The sequence below is a fragment of the Pezoporus wallicus genome, unplaced genomic scaffold (genome assembly GCF_028554395.1).
Source record: "Pezoporus wallicus isolate ANWC-B61680 ecotype Strahan unplaced genomic scaffold, APGP_CSIRO_Pwel_v1 contig_1181, whole genome shotgun sequence".
In the NCBI taxonomy this organism is placed as follows: domain Eukaryota; kingdom Metazoa; phylum Chordata; class Aves; order Psittaciformes; family Psittacidae; genus Pezoporus; species Pezoporus wallicus.
In genome coordinates, this window is record NW_026641428.1 from 2,599,356 (window position 1) to 2,625,018 (window position 25,663).

The window sequence follows — 25,663 nt, forward strand, 5'->3', positions numbered from 1 at the left end:
AGAACCAAGCTGTGTTTCTTTTATTTTCTTCTCTGTCAATCCTGAAATTTTTACAAAGACTGTTTACTTGAGTCTTTTAAAATTCACCTGTGTAGATTTATTCATGCAGTATCTTTTAATTAGAAGACCACGCGTTGTAACAATAACAGTTGAATTGCATCAGTTACAGTTCAGTCAGAATACAAAATTGACTCAAGAGCCAGTACAAAGGATGCTTTCAGCACTACAGGACAGTTATGGCAAAATCAAAGACACAATTAATAGGGCTCTTTCAAATGAAGAGCAGAAGTTTAATACACATAGACAGATCCATGCATGCTTTTTTTTTTCAGGACTTCAAAAGAACCTCATGCTATGGTGTGCTAACAAATATACATTAAAGATTTTAAAATTAGTACCAAACTACAGCAATGAAACATTGGAGATGTCTACATTCCTAAACGTCTCATTTACAGATTTTAATCAGCTGTAAGACTAAGTTAAAAAAAAATGCAGCCTTTTTCGACAGGTTTGCAAGTTATTCAAGTAATGTCTACTGAAAGGCACCTCTGAGAATTTCTGTTTCAACAGCTAAAACTGAAGTCCTATCTGGAAAAGGGTGGCACCATAAAACCAAGTATGTAATTACAGTTGCACAGTTTAAAATTCTTAGTGCCTATCAAAACATAAAAGCTCTTTGTTCCGCTCTCATTTAAATTGGCATGTATGGCTTGCTGTGAGATGTATATGACCTAGTCTGCAGATTGGTGTTCTACCTGTGGTGGAAGTGTACTGTTGTGAGAAGAAATATTACTAGAGACGCAGTAGAACATTTCTTTTCCATGGCTACATTCCTGGGGATGCAATACAGTCAAAACAAACCCAACTGTCATCACTAGCACACCGACAGCAAGAATCAGGCAGGATATGAGGTTATCTGAATGGTTCCATCGCTCTTTGGACAACTTTAGGTAACACGCTGATGGGATGATAAAAACAAGTGGGGTAGCACTCAGAACTCCCTGTATGTGGGAAACAACAATAGAAAAAACCTCATAAGCATATATATTTAGATGTGAAGAACAAAACCCTAAATTTTTAAATGGTTATGATTAGACTAATACAAAAGTAAAGTCAGAGAATAGAGGCCTTTGCCAGTTTTGCTATATGCAAAACTTTCTTTTCAAAGTGAAGATACTTGCAGGAATATCTGTAAAATGATCTGAAATAATTCAGATTTATTTAAATGCTTTTTCTTTGCTGATACAGAGTGATATTTTCTGCTGCAAGTACTATTAATTCTGATTATCAGAAGTTTCTTGGTTTCAGCCGTACAGTAAAAGTCCAAACATACTGGCTCTGCAATACTATAACTGACTCAACATTTTTAATATCATTCCATGTAGGAAATGGAATACACCTCAGAAAAAAAAAAAGAAGGGGGAAACATCATGTAGCAGTTCAAAGAATTCTGATCAATTTCTACATTTATGACCTGATTTGGGTTGACTTCCCTATGAAAGCAAAGCTCCCTTTGAGAGAATTAAAAATTCAACTCCTCTTTAAATACTCTCTTAGATAAGGACACATAAAAAGCACCTGCTTAAGTACTTTTTATAGTAAAGCTACTGAAAAAGTAACATACAAATTACATGCCAAAAGAAAGCATTTTAATGCAGAAATTACAAATGTTTACTTTCTCACATACTTAACAAACACTATGTTTCAGCTTATCATGGTGAGGTAGTAATCCAGACTACTGAATATCTTTGCATCATTGTTTGTACAAACTTTCGTGTTACAGGTAGAACCTGTTAAAAGTGATCAGTACAGACAAAAAATTTCCTAGAGAAGAGAAGGCTGCATGGAGACCTCATGGCAGCTTTCCAGTATCTGAAGGGAGTTTACAAGGATCCTGGGGAGGGACTCTCCATCAGGGACTGTAGTGATAGGACAAGGGGTAATGGGTTCAAACTTAAACAGGGGAAGTTTAGGTTAGATATAAGGAAGAAGTTCTTTACTATGAGGGTGGTGAGGCACTGGAATGGGTTGCCCAAGGAAGTTGTGAATGCTCCATCCCTGGCAGTGTTCAGTGCCAGCCTGGATGGAGTCTTGGGTGACATGTTTTAGTGTGAGGTGTCCCTGCCCATGGCAGGGGGTTGGAACTAGATGATCTTAAGGTCCTTTCCAAACCTAACTATTCTATGATTCTATGATTGTATGATTCTATATCTGTTCATGCTAGAAAAACTTATTGGCAGTTCTCTGGTGTAAATTTATTCTTAACACATTATATAATAAATGTAAACCACACATACATATACAGAGATTATATGGGTACACAAAGTTAATCAGGCTTATTATACCAGTATTCAGATATTTGCCCAGAATATGCATGTACATATGCACACATTGAAATACTTCTATTGGTGTGTATATATACACACACAGGTGAATTTTCTGCACTTTTAATGTAAAAACACAGTGGAAAAAAGATGGAAAAGAAATCATCAACAGACGTCATGAGTGAGAAAATTTTAACGGAAACATGCATCCTGACCAAACCATTAGGAATAGTGTTTATTTTGAACTAGTTATGATTTGTTAAGTAGGTAATTATTTAAAATCGAGGGTAATTATGTAACTTATCTGAATATTGAAAGCTGTTCTATAATATTAGAAGAGACATAACCCGGTAAAATCACAGATACAAAATCACTCATTACTGCTCAGTTAGCAGATAAACTGCTCTGTGGATCAAAACAGTATACTTGTACCATAATGTACATACAAGTATGTGTATCACATAGGATAAATAACAACTCCCTCCATTTTGTTCCATCAATAAGCATGCAATATATGGCTTGAAAATATCAATGAATGCATGGACAGGGATGTAAGAAAGCAATTCCAAAATACTTCTATAAAGAATTAAAGGCTGTCCTTAAAAAGTTTTCACAATATTCTAACTTTCATATCCTGGAATGTATTTCCACATCTTCTTTAGTTATTAATAATAGCTGAGTACTGTGTACAGTTCTGGTGTCCCCAACATAGTAAGGACATGGAACTGTTGGAGCAAGTCCAGAGGAGGGCCATGATACGGGGGCTTGAGCACCTCCCATATGAAGACAGTCTAAGAAAATTTCATCTGTTCAGACTGGAGAAGAGAAGGCTGCATGGAGAACACAGGGAAAAAATCCAGTTTCTACCTCTGTGGTCTCACTACTACTGCTTCTTTATTTATCCCCTTGTTTTTTGTCTCTTTGGCACAAGGCAATTTTTAGGATCTGATTCAGTGTTTAGTAATTTGCCAACTTCATCAGAAGCAGGGATTACAGAAAAACATGCTAGATTCACTCCTTCAATACAGTTAGGATGAGTATCTTAGTGATTTCTACTGCAGTTTAGATGCATTTGGTAAATCACAGCCATTTGCCATATCTCCAGAACTGCCCTGAAAGCACTTTCCATCTATATGGACTTTACCTCTGAACTCCCTTTCTTCTGTAATTATCCAATTTTGAAGCAATGAATAATTCATTTTTTTCCTACTAACATTTCTACTGACTACTATGGTGAATTACGTAAGATTTTCAGTAGAGCTGTGGATTTTTCATAGTTCTGTTTTATAAGAAAATGATTTATTAAACAAGAGTATACAAGTTCACTTACATTGAGCTCTAAAACTATTCCAAGGCAATCATATACTAATGATACACCGGTCGCCACAGCAATGATAACTACTGTCACAACAATATGGAAAATTGTGGAGAGGTTCCCATGGAAAAACACATTGGCAATCACCTGAAACAGAACCACAATTTTAAACCTTGGTTTTGCTCTTTACCTGAACAAACAGATTATTCCAAATCTTCTAACATTAGGAAACTAAAAGAATGGGTGAGAATACACTGACCAAAGTCTACCTATTTTGCTTCAAGAAAACATCTTCATCCACTTCCATAATTAACTCATAAAAAGCTTTACTAAAATTGCAGAACACATGCAAGACTGATTTAGTTACACCTGCAGGATTTAGGGTATACTTACTTTCTTCTCATATGCCCACTACAGAATAAAAAATTACAATTATTTATTGAATAGATGGATTTCCTAGACGAAGATACTATCACAAACCAAAACTATTAAGCATGATAAATATACTATTTTTGGCTAATCTCAACATAATAACAACAGTGGTATTTATGCCAAACTTGGAACTTTAAGCAGTCTTGCTATTAATAGAACATTGGATAATATTATAATAAATGTAATACAGCATTATGTTACCAGAATCCAAACAGTACAATTTGTACCTCATACTCATTGCATGTAACAGAATAGGATATGATGATATTTATTACAGATCAATCACTGACTTCAGCTGCAATATGTACTAATGATGTGAAGGTAATATTAATATATATCGACATTGTTAATAGGAGAATGTGGTTAATTCTTACCTCTCTGGTCACAAAACATTCAAGGGGGAAGGTCAGAATCACAGTAACTCCATAACAAAATCTTCCAAATGTAGCAAGACTGTCATCTCTACAGTAGTTTTCAAATAGATCTCCTGAGGCATAGCAAAGCATCAGTTAGTTTGAACTTCATGTCATTGGCCTATTTGCAACTTGAAGTGTAAGTTACTGGAGTAATTGAGACTTTCTGATCCCCTTCCCTGATTCATCTAGAAAAACTGTAGTCACAGTCAGAAATTACATCCAGGAGGAACCTTCAGCTTATCCTGCTGGTAGCAGTGTTTTTATTTCAAGTAGCATTTATCTTTCAAAAATATTTTAACATATACACACTAGAGTTTGTCATCTGTTATCTTCCCCTTAGCACAGATTTTGTATGAGATGCTGGTGTTTGTTTAAATAAATATGTGACAGACTCAGAAAGAAAGCTTGTATGAGAAAGATACATTTCCTTTAAAAATGTAATTCCTATAACAGCAATTACACAAAGACAACCCGTGTGTTACCTCTGGAGAACTGCTTTTTTTCTGATAGTATCTAGTCACAGCTGGTAAGCTGCAGTACAGAATTTCAAATATTCTGACCCTGAAAGGCCTTATAAACATATGGATTATTACCTAGCAAATCTTCTTACATCTAACAACAAAAACATTGCTAGAGAATTCAAATCATCATCTTGATTAGAGTTTACCATAAAGAATCTGGAATAATGATCTCTGAAGCATGACAGGCACTACAAGACAGTGATCAGATGATCTATCACGTCTTCTCTACCTGATTACTGTCTTATGATTTACTACTTTTAGGATCAAAACAGCACTGAAGAAGCAATAAGGTGCACTTAAAAGAAAAGAAAAGATTTTGAAAGGGGAGACAAAGTAAGATGGAACCTGCTTGCAGTAGAGTCATATGCTGAGGGACAGCTGCAGTCAGAGCTTTCTATACTTGTAATACCTCAGCCAGTTTGCTGTTAAGTCTAGCTACAGGTGCATCTGGGCCGGTAAATTATTCAGCATAAACAGCACTAGAAGCAGGAAAAAAGGACAGATCAACCAGTAATCTATATCCTATAGTTTGTATTCTCAACTAGATGCTGCTGCTCATCAGGAAAGAAAAAGCTTGGAAGCCTTCTACGATTTGGAACAGCACTATTAAATAACAGAAAATCTGCTTGCTTGTGAAATATGTATTTTTCCTGAAGAAGCTAATGCATTGAACAAATTTATGCCTTGTTCTTCTGAAAGGACCTTTTATACTTCAAGAAAATGATGTTAAATAATATGATGTAACATTGATTAGATATATTTATACATTTATGTATATTCATATACCCACAGAAGTGGGAATAGGATTAGTTACAGCAAAACAGCTGTTGTAAAGATAGGAAATATCTCTTAAGTCAGAGGTAGAACGCTGTATTAGCACAGACAGGAAAAGATACAGAAAGTACAGAAATACATGCCAGGCATCCTATAGAAAAATCAAAGAAATTTTTGTTCTTATTGCTCTCTGCTAGTGGATCATATGGCTAAATTATAGATGCTTAGTCCTCAGAACTATTTTGATTATGGAAGTATTCAAAGGGGACTTTGACCAGAGAGGCTTATACTTGGGAATCTGACATCTTAGCATGCAGCTCGGATCTTTGTATCCTGTGTTGGTGGTTGGGGCACTACAAGCAATGTCCTAACCGTTTCTGTCCAAATACAGTATGATTTTGTCATTTTTACATTCACTAAGATATTAGCAGCAAAAATTGGGCAAAAAGGCAGGAATGTAAGGATTGCAGCAAGCACTGAAATCAAGCAGTTTACCTTCTGTGTATCCTGTAAAAGTCATATATCCACATGTGGCGAACACTACACTGATAATAACAGCAAGTGAGACAGACACATGTGTGACTCGAGACCAGTTCTTTAATGTGGGTTCTTCCAGAGACCCATATATTAAAAAGCTGTTATGGTTGCAGATGAATGCTGAAACATATGACAGTTGAAACAAATATATGAATTCAGGCATATAAAATAAATTCCAAGGTAGGGGAGAGACAGCATAGTTTGAATCCACTCATTATTAAATACAAACATTAATCCTGCAATGACTGGCAAGGATAAATGGCTTGAACTTCTACTTATTTGATTTGATGAGGTTTATATTCAACCTGCAATGATTCTGATTTCATTACCCTAAAATGCCACGCTGTTTCCCACCCCCCACACCTCCATTCCACCTCTCTTTCCTCTTCTTGCTCTTTGCTTAAGAACCCAACAGCAGTTTTGAGATTTTTTTTTTTTTTTAAATCACAGAGCCATTTGCTACTTTCAGATTTCCTATGACATCCATTTTAGGCCTCAGGTTATCACAGTATCAACAAGAAGTAATATACCGGATCCTGGAGGCAGGAACTGATTTTAGAATGAGGATAATGGAAGCAAGTTGAGATTCACCCGGGTGTTTCATTGTGAGAGATGGGAAGTAACAGGCAATCTCTAGCAAATGGATGAATTGCAGCATAAGATTTTTTTGTTATTGGTTATCCAAGAGAATACAGAATGATGACTTCCTCCTCAATTTATCAGTTAAACTAACCCTGTTGGTGCAGGTGTTTTAGGATGACCTCAACAGTTGAGCTAGATTCACGTACTACACCTCTGTCTGTGCTACAGGGGCAATAGTCTCTTGGAAATTATAGGAATATCAGGAATAATGTCTTAAATCATAACAATTAAATTCATATGGATGTCTCAAGTTCAATTTCATTTTTTTCTGAACTATCTTAGCATGAATATATAGAAAAAAAAAGCAATTTCTAGGTCCAACGTATTAAAGACTTTGTTAGAGTTGATCTGAATATTGAAAATAGAAAAAAAAATTACTTACCAAATGACATCACTCCAACAGCTTGTACTGCATTTGATTTTGCAAATATCCATGCATTTTCTGATTTGGGTCTAAAACAGACATTTGTTTTAATAGATTATTCCCTCTTCAAGTACCAGTTATCAAAAACAATTTAAAATACTATGCTGTAATACAGAACTGCTAATCAGATCTCCAGAATTCTCTCAAGCAGTCCAGAGTGTTCATCAACAATAAGTTGAAACTAGGGAGATCCCTTCTCACCTCCCTTGTTTTGGCTAAAGTATTTCTGTAACCAGCTTTTACAGCCAAAATGTCAGCCTGTTTCAGTTTTGTAAATAAACTCTTGAAGTCGTCATATACCAAGCAACAGGGAAGGTTAAACCTGTTGCTGATTCTGACTAAGGTTATCTCAACCCAAAATCTCTTCTGACTACTTAATAGCAATTTCTTCCTTTGAATTTGCACATGTAATCCATGCAGTATAGAGACACTTTTTTTCCCTAGTCTACAAATCAAGTAAGGCAGTTTGCCTTTCTTTACACTTGTTCCGAATATTCCTCATAGTGAAGGGATTCTGCTAGTTCCCAAAGGAGTGATAAATCAGGCAAGAATTGTAATATCCCCCCCATCTACTCTTATTAAGTTATGCTCACAATTCTGGACCAGTGGCAACTGTAGTTTTTAGAGGAGGACCACAGAAAATCATCAGCAAACCTTTTTAAAACCTATTTGATGCATGAACTTCCTCTCTGTAGAGAGCAAAAATGAAGGAGGACACAAAACATCATTTTCCAGAACTGCAATTTCCTAAAAATATAAAATGAAATTCACAAGCCAGTTGAACATTGTGTTTGTAATTAAAAATAAAACACAGACAGAAGAAATAGCACAGACAACTTGCTCTTAAAAAGTCGGTTGCTGCTAACTTTGCTCTGTTCTTATTTAGAGGGAAAGCTGCTGCCACCTGAGGCTTTAGCTGCTACTTTCCTACTGCCCTAGAAAGCAGTATGGCACTTATGCCAGTTCTGTGAAGGTAACAAAGGCAGCTTTGTCTCTCCCTCTATCTGGTGGCATACTGGCATATGCTATGCTAGGTTTCATTGCTTTCAAATGTTTAAATTCCACTCCCACACCCTAAAAAGACAAAAAAAAAAAAAAAAGACAAAGACAAAAAAAGTTGCTGTTTCCTCTTTCAAAACTTGTATCTTACCATTATTTGAGAGTTCAAACAGTCAATACTGCCTTTTCCATAGTAAAAAAAATACCCAAAATATATGCAATGCACATTCAGTTCAGACTTAGAGCACCTTTTTGGCTCTTAAGCTGTGGTTGCTAAGCTTAACTTTGAAGTGAACAGAATCTGAGCATCAAAATCAAGTTCAGTTTTTTGCCCTCAGATGCAGTATGTTGTCTTGACTACCATAACATACTGCTTCTAGTCTTAAAAAGCTGAATATGGCCCTCCTAAAACATTCTCAGACTCAGCATGTAGATGTAATAAATGTTATGATGAAATAGAGATATCTGGCATTTGTCTGGTGAAATAGAACTTCCAAATCATTACAGCTGCTGTAGTTCCTTGTACAGAGTACCCTCCCTCAACTTGATGTCACTGATATCAAACCACTAGAGATGTCTGTGGACAATTCATATCCATAATTTTGAATGCATTATTTTTCAGGAAAACAGTCACACCTGATTGGAAAAAAGTCAATAATATTTCAAAATAAAAATAGAATATAGAAAGCTAACATTACAACTGCTCCATTCGGTAACCACTAGAGGTCAGCTTTGATATCAAACATTCAGAATGAAAATTCCTTTCATATTATCCTTTGATAACAGAATTTGTGACAGTCTTCTTACCCCTTTTTTCTATTAATAATTAATATTTAGATTATGTGAAACCCTATAAATCAATGCACACAAATAAAGAATGCTTTTGTCTGAAGCACATATGATTTCTGTGAAAATGGTACATCCCACGTAACAGTATAGCTATATTAAAAGCTCCTACAAACAGGGATTTTAAAAAACTGAATGTAGAAAGCATGTGAATTTCAGTCAAAACGTTTTCAATAAAGTGCCCAAATAATCAAATAATAATAATAACAAATAAAAACAACAAAAAATCCCCATCACAGGAGCTAGTTTTCCCCCTGCACAATGTTAGCTTATGCACTAGCAATATGCAATAGACCAAAATATAGCTTTGCTTTATGCATAAATGCCAAATCAGATTAGGAGCATTATTTGGAGGGACAAAAATAAAAAAGAACAAAATCCTTCTTCTTTAGCAGCCTAAGAAGATAAATTCTTTCCATTCTAGTTGCAGAAAAAGGAAGAACATCAGATTCGTGATTTGAACACCACCAGCAGATTGCAATGGCATATAACGCATGGTGATACAGATTAGATATGCAACAATACAAGACTCTTTCTTACAGTAAATTATATACTGCTGCATGGGTTTAGGAAAACATTTTCATACCCTGGGAACAGAGGGATCTCACACATATGTGATAAACTAAGGGAAAACAACACAGTGAGCAATTCCATTTCTCAGTGATTAGAGTCAACAGCTCTAGAGTTCTCACCATATAAACAACAAATCAGCCCCAGGTCCAGTCTGCAGAACATACAGACTTATGCAAAGCTCCTGGAGAGGGGTGCAGATGACATGAAAGTGTCTATATAAAATAAGACTTCAGATTGGGAAAGACAAAATTGTGTCAGGAAACTACCTGTTAGGGAAGAGCCACACAGTGAGTAATCACATAAAATTACTCACAAGACAGAGGGCACCTAGTGGCAATATCAAGTGGCAAGGTAAACATGCATACATTCATATAAATATGTGTCCATGTAGGCAGATGCATACACAGGCTAAAAGTATCTTATCACAAGAATACCAGGTAACGCTACGCCTGTTTGGCTTTTTCAATCCTGCTGCTATTGTTCAAGATTGAATTTTGGTTTGGTTTTCTGTTTGGGTTTTCTTTTTTTGAGAAGGACCTTTGTTCTGACCAGTCTGACCTACATTCTTGTTAAGAACTGTTAGGGGGAAGATTTTAACTGCTGCTCATACATTAATAAACAAAACCAGCTAACTTCCTCGGTGCATGAAAACACCGGCTATGTCTGCATGAACACAAAGCTTTTTTTCATGCTGAAGAAGTAGTTAGATAAAACATAATAAAAGTTACAGAATAAATACATTTGTGATACTAAATGCACTTGTTGAGAGCTGTACTGCCTATCATGCAGTAGAAGTTGTCACACAGAATAAAAACTGAGAAGTAATATAACCGTGATTCTTGGAATGAAAATAGTAAAAGATTGAGCAACAGACATTCCAAGAGAGATCCCAGAGAGGAAAAACTCTTATCTGAAAGTAAGACAACAGCAAGATAGACTGACAATAAGAACTGTCTGTGGTAAAGGAAGGTGGTAAAGCCTAGCAATGAAGACAGTCTAGAGGTCCAGAAAATTACTCAGTGTTCAGTATAGTTAATAGAAAGTATAGCATATAAACATGCTAATGAGTTTTTAGAAGTTTGTGTTTCTCTACACAATAACAAGGGAAAATGAAAAGAGCTAATGAACTAGGCAAAAGTTAAGACTTCCTAACAGGGTAAAACAGGGCATTTCACATCCAGATCATGAGTAAGGGTTGGGCAAAATTGTTTGGCAGTCTAAAACAGCGTATCTTCTACTTCTTGTAAAACATTTACGCTATAGCATTCCCTAAAATCCATGCCATGCAAAAATATTTTCTGTCATTTATGTAGAAATGCTGTGAAATGCAGTACAGCAGATTGCACCTGAAGCAAAATACTTTTATGGAGAGAAAGAGAAACATAGGTCTCTGATCTAAACCCAGTTTTCAGGTATAAAACACTGACTGAAAAAAACAAACAGAAAACCTAATTTGTAGAGAGGAAGCAAAGTCCTGTGTTTGACAGAGGAGCTGCATGATGAATGAGCGAAAGACATCCATTGTTTTGGATTGAAGATCAGTGACTAACCTCCAAGTTTACGTGCAAACCAGCAACTATCAAAGTAATCCAGGAATACATGGTCTATTAACTCATGTTTAAGTCAATGATTTAGACATTTAGGAAATTAATTGTAAAATTTCAGTTCAGTTCTAAGGTAAAATACCTTCTTAGTTTTTGTTTAAACTCCAAAAGTTTAAAGATACTGAAAAAATTTATACATGCTGAATATAACTTTCATCAGTATAATGGAATGAAAATGAGTAATGCTCACATCAGCCTTGAATTTTATGTTAATCAAAGTCATCTTGGTTGGTAAAGAACACAGAAAAGGCAAAGCTATATGTCAGCCCCACTTAGTTAAAGCTGCTTTAATGCCTCTTTCTTCCTTAATGAGCTACTTAGCAGTTTTGTAAATATACGGTAGTTTAGTTTTATTTTTTAATTTCATCACACATTAAAGTTTTTTTTACTTACTATTGGATTATTTATATGAAGGAAAGAATCAACTTTCTACTTTCAAGTTATTTTCATGAACACTTGGTGTTTCATCCCTGTGATCAGCTGCCAGCTGAGTAATTCTCACATCTTATTTATGTGTAGCAGATGCTCTTGAAGCTTTTCCTAGAGATCTATGTATTATGCAGACACTGACACCACGACATTCTTTCCAAAAGAACACAAAATAAAAATGATCCATCCTTATAAGCTAGATAAAATATTGCTTCTTACAGCAATGGATGTTAGTTTCAGCTTTGAAGCATGATTTTATGCAGTATTAACATACAGCATGTTTACAGTCCGAGATAATTGTTTTTGATGACAGTCAAAAAATACCCATCTAGAAGCAGGTGGAAATAAAGATCAGATTATCAAAATGTGTTTTTATCCAGCATCTTAACCTACTGAGAATAAACTCTGGGTCCAGAATATGGCATTTTATCTGCAGGTTCATATGTCCTTCAGGCAAACAATAACTATATGGATGATATTAATCAAAACCAAAACTGGGCAGGAATTACCTCAGTTTTATATTTGTCATATGAGGAAATAAGTTAAATCAAGCAATCCCTCATCATAAATATATAGTTTTTTTTCTTGAGGACTAATTAGAAAATAACATTCCTAAAATGTTCCTGGACAACCCACTCCATTCCCAAAGCAACACTCAAAGACTTATAATTGCTCTTTTTCAGCCTACAGTTTCAAGCTCATCAAATCATTAAAAATAACCATAATGTTGTTTTGCTGATGGACTAACACATCGCAGAAGGTTTCCAGGAAACATAATATTCTCTGTTGTCCAAATAATAGATACAAAATTTTCAACTAGAGCATGGATTGCATTTAAGCAAAAGACAAATTCTTTTCCTATCTGACAAACCTAAGGACTGTGTTCCATAATCATGATTTTTAAAAATCACTTTTAAAACTCCAGCTTCTACTGTATTTTAGTAAGGATTCACAGTAAATATGTTAGACTTGTTTCACTTGTTATAATACTATGATGGGATTGTATTAAAATATATTAGTGTTCCTCATCCTCACTGAAGAAAAAAAAGAGATGGCACAGCATTATAACATTAATAAATATTACAAAAGGGCTGTAATAATTAAAGCGCATGTCTAATTCCCACTGTAAAACACAAATATGAAAAATAGACATTGATAGAATGTTTGTGAGGCAAAAGATTCTGATTAACAGTTAATCAACTTGCTAGATGAATTTCTGAAAACCAGGCCAAAAATGGAAGTCTCTCAAGAACTAAAATGTGAAACATCAAGAATCATTTAAAACCCAACATTAGTTATTGTAAGAAAAAATGAACCCATTCCATATTTTTTCAGTGCATCACAACTGTTGAGAAGAAATGTTACCATAGTAACAAGGTCATCAGCAACCATTACATATAACACCTTCCTTTTTTGGAAGGGGATTTTGATATTACACTTTCAAATATCCCTTTAACACACAGTATGAAAAGTATGCTTTCTTTTTGGGGGGTGATGGGGGGGGAGTGGAAGAAGAGAGAGGGAGAGTCTCACACAGTTCCAAGTGCATCATTTTATGGATAATAGTATCATCTGCTACAATTTTAGAAACTGCTATTCTAGCCATCTTCCTAGCATTAAACACAAATACCCTGCAAGTAACACACATATCACAGCAGTAAAACAAATGAACAATTATGCATAACACTACTGAAATAATCATGGTGGAAGAAACCAATTCTTAGACAAACATTAGAAATACTATATAAAACTGTTCCAATAAATGAAAAAGCACTTTCAGAAATAGAGTTAGTTGTCTTTATTAGTAATGTCTTCACATTTAAAGGATTAAGGAAAAGGTAGACCTTCTAGGCATAAAGGAAAGACTATGGATTCATAACACTTTCTTGCAATGTAATTAGAAAAACACTGCCCCAACATATTCATGTGTACTAAATTGTCTAGAATACTCTGATGTCCAATGTTAAATGCTACTTTCAGAGTGTCTGTACTGCTGAAAATGTTTTTACTGCTGTTTTTTTAATTGCCAGAATAAAGTTTTTATTATTATATTATCTTTTTTCTTTTCATAATTTCATAATAAAAACTTAACACAAATAATTATATTAACAGAAAAAGAAACATTATGAAGATGTTACGTATTTTAAGATCATAAATAAAGGCCATCTGACAGTAATGGATGAAATTCAAGATTTCTCAAATGACAATCTCATATGCCCATTCATGAGCCACCTGCTATTAGCCATATCTCACAGTTTTCAACTAATATGTAACTTTTTTTTAGACTTTTCCTAAGTTTGGTTATGGGCAACGGAGGGGTTAAAAAGAGGATAAAATAAAGTTTAGCAGTTCATTTTCTATTCCTGTTAATACAAATTTATTTTTTCAATTATCTCTCTCTCAAAACAGCCATAGTTCAAAACTATGCAGATACAATGCAGTAGTGAAATAACAAATTATATATATGATCAAAAATTCACTTTGTGGCAAGTGTAAGAATACTCACACTTGTGGACTGAATGTTACTGTTCTCACCATCACAACAATCAGGATGACAATGGTTAAAATCAGAGAAATAAGAGATACCTGTAAAGGTAAAAATACTGCTTTAGTCAGTAAGCTGCTGAAAGGCTTTCACTATAATGTGCTTTTTTTTAATTATAATATTTTTATTTTAAATATTGCATCAAATATTTATAATTAGAAAGCTTGTCCTAGATCATAATATTTTGTTATTCTTTTAAAGTAACTAGCCAGTTAGTTACAACTATTTGTCTAATTTTAACTGATATTCCCATTTAAACATTTCTAGTCAATGGTTCTCAGCATTTCAATAGCAGGTCCATACCACCCAGTGTTTTGCAAGACTTGAGTTCTACTAGCTGTAGATGAAAAAATTCCAGTGATTCATGAAGGCCAAAGTTCTGCTTAAACTATTCTGAATTTGCCAATATTTCTTGGGAAATTCTAAATATTCAACATGCTTCAGCTAGATATAATTGATTTCAAATAAATTAAGTTATAACTAGCACTTATTTTCTAACTGCATACAGAAAAGTAAACAAAAAATCAACTGCTATTATGACTTACCTTTCCTAGTTTTGCTATGTCTCGATATAAAGATATAGGCAAGGTAAAGATGATGGTGGTAAGAAGGATTATGAAGTGACGATCGGTAAGCACGTTATCTGTTCCAACTAAAGTAAAAAAGAAAATAATTTCTTTTTCTAAGAGACTGACATGAGGAACTGTCTGGTTACATCTGAAAGTCTAGAAATAACAAACTCTGAGGCTGACCAGGCTTTTATTCCCTTTACTTAAGCTACGTAACACTGAAATAAAGACTAAGCATTAGCTAACCTTGAGGAAGCCATTCACAGCATGTGCATAATCACAAGAATTCTACAAATTCAAAACAAATGCATAACATATGGGATATATTATACCAAACTTTGTGAGTCTGGCATTTCTACATATAGATTAGTATTAATTTCTTTCATCATGCCTGGGTCAGTATTGGCAGACTGCAAGTAAAACATTCCACTACTTCTTTCTGCCATTTACTCTTGGGGAATTTTTGGCACTGTGTTGACTTCAATTACTGTGCTGTTGAAAAGAAGCAAATTCTTAAAAAATATTACCCTAATATCAGTTAATGTTTAGATTTCTTTTGAGCACCTCCTTTCTTGCAGTCAGCTGGCTTACACTGCAAAATACAGATTACCACGTGAAGGCAACAAGAATGATATAATATTCCCCGCAATCAGTGGGATTTATTTGTACAACTGCTGGAGTTTTTCTTTAAAGCTAATGACAACTTAAAATAAAACATAACTCAGTTTCAGTCAGGCTACCATGAATCATGGGCTTGAATGAAAGCCTGCTGAATAATTATGGTTGAAAACTGATTGGCAATTGACACAGAAGTCTGTGTTCAGTTCCCTCTAATCTTTGGGAGATTATAATGCTTTCCCATCTCTTTCTAGGCAGGCATTCTACCAGCTGGGTGAAAAGATTTGCCTAGCTGGAGATTCCTCTTATTACAGAAGTGGTATTGCATATAAATTATTAGATATTCAATGTCACTATCAACCCAATCAGGTATTCACAGAACAACAGAGTGTGACAGTTAAAACTGCATCCACACTTTGAAGGCTTCACCTGTTGAAAATTACAGTCCTGAGGTGGAAATCAGACAGTTTATACAAATACTAATTTCCACTTCATAGCAGACATGTTCTTTTTACTTTAATTTCCCAGTGAAGAATGTTTTAACTTAGCTGGCTTTGTGCTGAAGTAGATGTTAAACATGCAAATAAATTGCTCCACTGCTTCTGCTGTGAAAATTTACAGCAGAATGGTAACAAGTGCATGAGTTAAATAGTTCAAATTTCCACATTTGGTTTTGCAGTGAATATCTAATAGAACTGAAAGTTACATATGCGGTTCATGACCAACTATTATAAACACACTCGTAAGTATTAAATCCACTATATTATTTGCAAGCCATCCAAAATTATTCAATAGATAAAGTGCAGTTTTAGTATTAAAAATATTGTTATTATTATGGGAAATACCTAAAAAAAGATAGCAAAATGTAATGACCTTGTAAATATACCACTGCGGAAGACTCCTTCTATTTGCTTAGGATTTCACTGAAGCATGTGGTCTCCCACTGACACCGAGTCCAATGATAGCCAAGGACTAGGATTCATAGTTTTTATTTGTGAAAGACTTATTAACAAAAAGATAACCCAAACAAACTCACCCCCAAAAGAAACAGACCCAAAACAACAAAAACCTACTCACACAAATATGCTTCAAGTTCTTAACTTGAACTATCTTTAAGAGTAATTTAAAAGTAATGTAACAGGTAATCCATAAATATTTGTGCTGTATTCCTATTCAACACATTTTCCCCATCCTGAATTTTTAAAATGCATCTTACCTCCAGGAATTCTCTGAAAAACTTTAGTTAAAGTGTCTCCTGTTATTATGTTGTAACTGATCATAGCTTAAAGAAAATACAATTTTTTTGTTAGTACAAGTCAAATATGAAATATCTGATATTTAATACATGTTTTGTAGATTTCAGGATTATATGCCACTCTCCCTCTTGGATGAATTCTGGCTAGCACCAACATCTTTTAAGGGTTTTGGTGGGTTTGTTTTTTTCTCTTTTTTTAAACAGATACAACCTAAGCAAGAATCCAGCCTGATCAGCAAGGCAGTTGTGCTAACTTGCCATACAAGCTTACTTCAGAATAGGGAAAAAAGGCTTTTTCAAACTGTTTGTTTCTAACAGCAATTCTTTGTCAGTTTATTTTCAAACTTCTATTTAGTAAAGTGCCTGTTAGTCTACTAATCAGTCCTGCAATCAAAAGCTCATGTAAAAAGTTAGCAAAATCTTTAAACCAGAAGAAAAGAGAAAAGAGATAAAGGTATCAGATATGGACTTCCATTCCTTCCTCTCATTAATAAGAACTGTAGCCTTAACATCCATATTTCATTCTTACCTTATCCTACACTAGAAATGTATGCGTACATGGGTGTGTACACACAAAATATATTTATTTATTTTGAAGACTCATGGGGTTTTCACCATTTACACAGCACACATATAGGTATCTTTGTGGGTGACAGTAGGATTGAGCCCATCCTCAACAAGTCTGCAGATGACACCAAGCTGTGTGGTGCAGTTGACAAGCTAGAGGGAAGGGATGCCATCCAGAGGTGGGCCAGTGCAAACCTCATGAAGTTCAACAAGGCTAAGTGCAAGGACCCCCAGTATAAGGACATGGAGTCCAGAGGAGAGCCAGGAGGATGATCAGGTTGAGGCAGCTGGGGTTGTTCAACCTGAAGGCTCTGGGGAGACCTGATAGCAGCCTTCCAGTACATAAAGGGGCCTGCAAGAAAGCTGGAGAGTTATTTTACAAAGACCTGTAGTGATAGAACAAGGGGAAACAGCTTTAAACTGAAAGAGGGTAAATTTATATTAAATATTAGAAACCAGCTCTTTCCTATGAGGGGGATGAGGCACTGGAACAGCTTGCCCAGAGAAGCTGTGGCTGCTCCATCCCTGGTGTTCCAGGCCAGTCTGGATGAAGCTTGAGCGAGCTGGCCTACTGGAAGGTGTCCCTGCCCATAACAGAGGCTTGGAACTAGATGGTCTTTCAGGATTCTAGGTACTGACCTCAACTAATGCATAAATACTCACTATTATGAAATTGTAAGTCATTAACACTACTTATAGAAACAAACAGAAGCATATATATGCATAATTACTCCATGCTAAGGACTGGGATCTTTAAAATTCTCTTCCATATTCTCTAAGAAGTAGTACTTATACTCTTTAAGTCAACATGTATAACATTATGGGCTGCAGTGGCATTAACTTGACCTCCTAAAACATCTCAGCTACCTGTAATAAATTCAGACTGATTATTCCCAAAGCAGGAATTTTGATCAGGGACTTTGTGGTCACAAAAGTCTTGGTTTCTCAAGTCATCTCCTCCCACAGGCCCATGTGTGAAAACAACAAGCTTTTTTAAGACTTGCTGAATCATAGGTGTCAGATTCAGAATACCCCTTTATTTTAAACTCTTGGTCTAATCAGTTCCTGCCCAGATTACAGCTGTTTGGGTTTTTACAATTTCTTCTTCAAAGGGGTCTTGACTGCCCAATTTCCTAGTAGCTCATTGAGCATGAGGCTGCTGAAGAGCAATGACAGTACAGATTACTCAAGTGAGATCCGATAAGTGGCTTCTCCAATGAGAGAAATAGTACATCTTTGGAAAAATATTAATTCAATATACTCCTAAAGTTATATTTTTCTTTTGTTTCAGGCACATCACTCTGTGCTCTGTTATTCTTTCTAGAACAGAATCTCTTATTTGCTATTTCTCGTAACTACTTCTGTTATTAATTTTTAAGTGTGTGATCATGAATATCTCTGCTATTACATTTCAGTTAATTTCTATTATTCTAGTCCTCCAATTCACCGAATCCTTCCTCAGTCGTTCTTCAGAACACACCAAGTAATAATTTTTTTAATAGGAAAGAGGCATATGCAGTATATTCTTTTCAGAGTTCTTAATACTTAACTAGTGAAAGAATGAGGTAATGTAAAAAAGCTTGGTTTTTATAAAACTTAAACATTTATATTTATATGTAATCTTACCAATAAATGGATATAAAAATTGAAGAGTTGAAAGAATTAGATAACCTACAAGCCCATATGTTTTTCTGACCAGATCTTGATAGGTGTTGGCACTGGAGAGGTTTCCTCCTTTGATTAGTAATATAATGGAATAATCTGTTAAAATAGAAAATTACTGTTAAAGACAATATGAACCAAATGGTGGTTCCCGTTCATCTTTTTAATTCCTTAAAAATTTTTTTTAAAAAGGTCTGTAAAAAGGAGAACAGTGGCACTGGGAAGAGAAGGGATGAAAAATCTCAAAGGTTCTGAATCTACCAAACCCAGGAATTACAGGCTCATAGTAGAAGTTATTTCAGCTTTCCCAATTAGGGACAGCAGAAAGTCTCATTTTCATTGGTTCCCAGTGTGGTCAAATAGAATGAGAACTGTCACGAGCACCCAAAAAGGAAAATTCAGAGGTCTCCTGAATGAATGGAGCATTTGATTATATCCTGAAAGGGAGTAAAACACAAGGATTACCTGTGTCATAGTGCACTTTACTCAGTTATTTATCTAAGTTTATGAAAGATAAAACCTGGTTAGTATTTTGCATCTTCTCCATTGTTTACAATAAAATATCCTAAACGTTTTCATTGGGTAAATAAATAAAACATATGCAAAGTGATTTTTCTGGAAACCCATGAAGCAATGTGCCTTGAGGCAGAGCTGATGTCTCAGGCAGAACTACTCCCAGATTGAACCTCAACTTTTTATAAGGAACAGTTCAAAATATTGTAGTTAGGTCAGCTATGCTTTTGATTTTATTTGAGCACCATGGCATTTTCCAGTCCAGCACAAAATTCATTACCTTAGTACAGATGTCTTGACAGACAGTAGCTAGACCTCATCTATTCCTCATCTGTCTTTCACTTAGCTTGTAATTTGTGCTGCGATAGGAACAGTTCCTTTCTGTGAACAGTATCAGTGTTTATTATCTTCTGGGAATGACTGAAATTTATGAAGGAGATTTCTACCATGTGCTAATGTTAAAGCCAATCCAGAGATTCACATGAGCATATGCAATTCTTACACAATATATACACACACTATAATTGAGAGCAGACAAAAAGAGAAGTACAGAATTGTCCATTTTCAATTATGCTGCACGCTAAACTGATCTTGCACAAGAAATATTAAGTGTTTATAGCAAGGGATCTTAGACCCACAAAACTTTAAAAAAAGATTAACCGTATCATATGTATTTGTATGTCAATCTGGACTACACCCAGCCTACATAGACTCATTATAAACCCAAAAAGATCCCCCAAAATGAAATACAGCGAGAATTGCTCAATAACAGCTATTCAGCAATTATTCAGTAAAATCTATGGAAAAGAAATGCTAATGGTACATATCTAGCCTGTATTTTAAATGCTACAAGTTGAAAAGTTGTAACTATATATAATTTGCTTATGCAAGATATATTGAGTCAAATCTTCAACATAATAAAATTATAAGTTTAATTCACAGGTTCTGGGCCTATGGCTATAGGGCCTTCAAAATACTTACACGTACAAAGGACAAATCAGATTTTTTACAGAAAAGTAACTGAAATTTCTCAGCTATGCTCATGCTATAATTCCATTAATCTATAGAGAAAATTTTCCATTCATAAGGAAAATGTTCCTTATGTTATATATATAATGTTATATATATGTTATATATATGTATATATATAACATATATATAACATATATATGTTATATATATAACATATATATGTTATATATATAACATATATAACATATATATGTTATATATAACATATATATAACATACATATAACATATATAACATATATATGTTATATATAACATATATATAACATACATATAACATATATATCACATATATATATAACATATATATAACATATATATATAACATATATAACAATATAACATGTTCCTTATGTTATATTGCTCTCCAGTCATTTATGCAGAACCTTACATTATATTTTAAGCAATGCAAAGCATCAACTGCTGCTCAGCGCACAAGTAACAGAATTTGTAACATTCATGTAGACTTGGTTCATCATTTTGAGTCTTGAATCCAAAGTCTTTACAGAAATTTGCCTTTGACGTCAGCAGATTTATGTTTATTTATCATGTTATTTCAAACCCTTTACCTTTTTGAAGGTAAACACATTATTTTTTTGATGAATGGTAACTAAATAAAATATTCAAAATCATACTACAACCAAAGGTTTTCATTCTGTGATAGATTTTTAAAAAGTGATATACAACCCCCTCAAGGATCAGTCTCTTAATTAGGGTAAAAACAGTGGACCAGGTGATTATGAGGCACAAATAAAAGCTATTCTTCCAAATGTCACCTTGACCTAGTCTAAGAAACTATGCTTTACGAAAATAAAATGCACACAAAAAGCAGCTTTATGTGTTGTACAGTATAATTCTCTACTTTTACTAATCTGCTCAAGGGATTAATGAGATAAGGAAAAAAACCTGTCATTTTAATTATCATACATTATCATACATATACTTGTTTAAGGTATTATTAAGCTCAAGATAAGCTCGCTTTACACCAGAAACTGCTTTTAAAGTACCTGTGATATAGGCAACTCCAAATAAAAGCAGTACTCCTAGTGGAAAACCAGCTTCCTTCATTGAATATGGCAATCCTGTAAATAACAAGAGGAGAGACTATAGAGAAAACGTCCCAAATACTTATGTGTGATAACCAAAATAAATATTTCAATTTAAAAAAAGTTCTACCAATTGCCCAAAATGGACTAGCATGCTTAAAAATGATCTTTCTGAAGTTATTAACAGACAAAGGGCTGCCTAGGTGTGAAATTCAGTTAGCACTTACCCAACCCAGCCTCTTATCATTATGGCAAAGCAGCTGTAAGACATTTATCACTGAGAGACCTGATCTCAACTGATACCTCTGCATTTTTGCATAGTAAGTAAATAAAAATAGAGAAAAATCTTTAGGAACAGCAGGAGACAGTAAGATAACAGTGTCAGTTCTCCAGACTGGTTAGTCATGCATGTATAAAGAAGGCTGAACACAGGCTAGTGAAGAAAAGTATACTTACCAATTATACCTGATCCTATGATAGAGTTGATAATGTTAAACCCAGCTGATGCTAGATCACCTTTTCCTCCTTTCTTCCTGGGTTTACTAACAAGGGCTGTTTGGTCATCTACCTATTTCAGAAAAACAATGATAACATTATACATGAGAAAAATAGGTGAGCAAAAGGATTTTACAGATAGTCTATTCAAGATTAAATAAAAAGAAAAAAAGTCATTGACTCAGATTTTTAGAGGTATTTTGAGACCTAAATCCCATTTTTTTTCAGTGAGAAATCAAAGAAATGTTAGGCAACTAATCCCTGTATAAGTCTGACCCAGAATCTTCTGTAATTAATTCTCCTCTGGAAGAAAAAAATAAATGTGAAAGGACAGAAATGTATACAAACTCAGAGGCATATTGTTAAACAAAGAGCTTTTTAGTCACTTTCCAAAGGCAGACATGTGAATCAATTAGTTTTGAAAATATCTTGGCTAATACAACTGGTCAGTAAAAACAGGCCATTGAATCAGGGGAATTAAATGTTACTAGTAAAGTATGCCAACATGTGAAGATACTCTAATTGAAGGGTTTATTCGCCATTTTAAATATTCCTGTATCATCCAATGGTTTAGTTCATTATGAATAGTTAATGACACTATAATAATTGGCTAGTCCCAGGAAATTTCTATGGAAAGGTCTGGTACAAACCAAAGCACAGTTTGTAGCCAACAGCTTAAAAAATGAAAGCTTTTATCTTCAAAAAGCATTTCTTCATAAGCATGGAATGGTCCTCTCCTCAGATCATCACTCTGCTGCCAGAGAACATTTTAGAGTCACTCATTAGCAGGCCAGTATTTTAAATAAAGTTGTGTAATTCAAAAGAGGAATATGCATTTAATGAAGAAAATGCTCATCTGTGTTCTGCAAAAGCAGAACATCGTGCACTTACCGTGAAAATAAAACCACTATTTCATGGATGCAGGAGCCTATTTAACATATATAGCTGGTAGCACAAACTCAGATGCTTGTCACTAATACTCCTGGAAAAGAAATTAAATTACTGACAAAGCTAAGTCATCAGTAGATAGTAGTATAAGCTAACAAGCATAAGAGTGCTTCAAAGAGGGCTACATAGTTAAGTGAAACCTTTAATCCTTAGAAGTACTAACTAGAAAAGTAACACTGGCTCAGATCAAAAGCTAGTATAGCCTAGTAACCTGTTATCTGAGAATGGTTATAGAAGACACTTAGGGAAGAGTGTAAGACATGAAAAAAATATAGCACACAACTTCCCTGTCCCAGCTTTCATCAGGTTTCATATCTCAGACTTTCTCAAAGCAGATATGTTCACAGCGTATCACATCCCTTAATAGATTGCTCCTTGGATTTGCCCCTTTTCTGAAGCCATGTATATTTCTTAGCATCTACAACATCACAGAATCATAGAATGCTTAAACCTGGAAAGGACCATAAGATCATCTAGTTCCAAGCCCCCCTGCCATAGGCAGGGATGCTTCACACTAGACCATGACACCCAAGGCTCTGTCCAACCTCGCCTTGAACACTGACAGGGATGGAGCATATCACATGGCAATGAATGCCACATCTAAACTATGCATTGCTGCAGAAAAAATATGGACTCAGTCAGAGATCAATATGATCAGACCAAAGCCATTTATTACAAAGCATCTATCATTTTTATACTGTTCTCTGCATCTGCTTACAATAGCTTGCTGTATCATAATCGGATAAGTATTCTTGTAGCACACAGCAACTATGGTTACATATAAAATAGCTCGCTGTATTATATTTGGATACATATACAATAACTTGCTGTAGTATAATTGGATACATATACAATAGCTTAGTATATTATGCTTTGATACATATTCTTGCAGCACACAGCAACGAGTATACAATTAATCAAATAAGCGTATGGGAACTTAACCTTTAAAACTTGCTAACAGTTCACTATTTTGTATCTTAGCACATTCCAGTTTCTTCTTATCTTGCTTGCACCATTAATTTTGCTTCCTTACCCACGTCCTCCTTCATCCTCAGTTCATGTTGAGTGCCATGCAGGCACTTGCTGACATGGGAACGTGGCCATTCTTTGCTAAAAATCCATCCACAATGCATCGCAAGAAGAAACGGGCACTCTTCTTTGTCAAATATTTCTAGTTGAGTTCCCCAAATTTTTTTTTATGTCATCACAGACAGTCCAACCCCTATTATCTACTTATCTTCTCCATATCATATGTAGTTTTATAGGTAGCATTTTCCCTCAGCCTTTTTCATCCATGCTTACAGGTGCTACATTTTACTTCACCACTGATTCAAGCAGCAAAAGCATCACTCTCATTCTTTCTTAAATTTTTAATGCTCTATGCTACTTACAGCACAATACACATGAAATTGCACTGAACTAGAACAGCCTAGTTGCCCCTCTCCAGTTGTTACAAGAAAATGCGCACTGTACAGCTCAAAGACTCTAGCAGTGTCACTGGTCCCTTCCGCAGTTGGAAAAGACACATCTGAACGGGCAAGAAAAGACAAGAAGGGGCAACAGAAATTGTGACACAGGTGAAATGTGAAGACTAGCAGTGCTCTTAAAGGTGCACTTGGACTGCAGATGGGGAATAAAATGCCTGTTAGGAAGCAAGCTATTACACATGTAAGGCTATTGAAGAGGTGAACGGGATGCGTTGGTCCTCTCCCAGGGCCTAGCTGCAGGCCAGGAGATCATCCTGTTAGCAGCAGGCCCAACAGGAGGGTGCTCAAGTTCTGGTCCTCAAGCAAGATGGAATTTTAGCTGTGCTGAGCAGCCACAAATCCCCCACCTCACACGAACAAGGCTCCTCAGATTGTATTTTTTGCCTGCGGGGCACCTATGATCTATATTCCTCACCCAAATTAGAATTAAACTGCACAGAGATAAAACCACAGCTGTTGTCAGGTCACCCGGGCTGAAGCACCAATCCGCCTGGGCTGCTTCACGCAGCTGGTCTCTACGAAGCCGTACATAACCGGCCTCGCTGCCCCTCAAACTTTCCTACCCCAGCAATGTCCCGCGATTAGGGACTGAGAAAAGTAAAAAGAAGCCAGGTGAATGCCAGCCAGCTTACTGAGCAGCGGGGAGCTTCCCACCTCGCCCATCCCTATCGACACTGATTCGGTCCTGGTACCTGCTGAGCAGCGGCCGGCAGCGGCTCCGGCTCGTCGCGCTCCATCGACGGCTGCCGCGGGGCAGGCGTGTCGCTTCCGAGCTGCTTCCTGAGCCCTGCGGGGCCCGGAGGACGGAGAGGCGCGGCGGGCAGCGGCGCGGGCTCCTCGTTAGGCGGGCTCCGCAGGGTGCCACGGCACCTTCATGGGCTTGGGAATGCCAAGAGCTGACGGGGCTGGCCCGCCCGCCTGGACCGGGGCCAGCGGCTGAGAGGAGTGCCGGCGCCTCGCACGAGAGGGCGGTGCGGGGCGCGCTGCCTGAGGTTGTGAGGTGGAGGCTGAGGGGCCTTGGAGTGAGAGATGAGTCCTGTGTCTGAAACTTGACGGAAAAGTAAGCATCTCCACTGTGTCTTTGTAAACCC

General features: G+C 35.8%; 1 protein-coding gene across 6 annotated transcripts; it reads right to left on the bottom strand.

Annotated features, from left to right (window-relative positions):
* Positions 1-384: 384 nt before the first annotated feature.
* On the bottom strand, positions 385-25,370 carry SLC38A11 (solute carrier family 38 member 11). 6 transcript variants are annotated; one of them, XM_057423778.1, is made up of 13 exons: positions 22,345-22,440; positions 22,099-22,210; positions 21,604-21,678; positions 19,846-19,946; positions 19,066-19,151; positions 16,785-16,850; positions 14,927-15,033; positions 14,343-14,422; positions 7,344-7,414; positions 6,278-6,439; positions 4,446-4,558; positions 3,655-3,786; positions 385-1,001 (listed from the first exon to the last, which is right to left on the bottom strand). In XM_057423778.1, the coding sequence occupies exons 6-13, from the start codon at positions 16,846-16,848 to the stop codon at positions 732-734; spliced, it is 999 nt and encodes a 332-aa protein (XP_057279761.1). In that variant the 5' UTR covers positions 16,849-16,850; positions 19,066-19,151; positions 19,846-19,946; positions 21,604-21,678; positions 22,099-22,210; positions 22,345-22,440; the 3' UTR covers positions 385-731. The 6 variants fall into 6 exon arrangements, with proteins under 6 accessions (XP_057279761.1, XP_057279759.1, XP_057279760.1 ...); XM_057423776.1 differs by having other exon boundaries at positions 19,017-19,151; XM_057423777.1 differs by having other exon boundaries at positions 19,017-19,151; positions 19,846-19,985.
* Between the last annotated feature and the right edge of the window lie 293 nt (positions 25,371-25,663).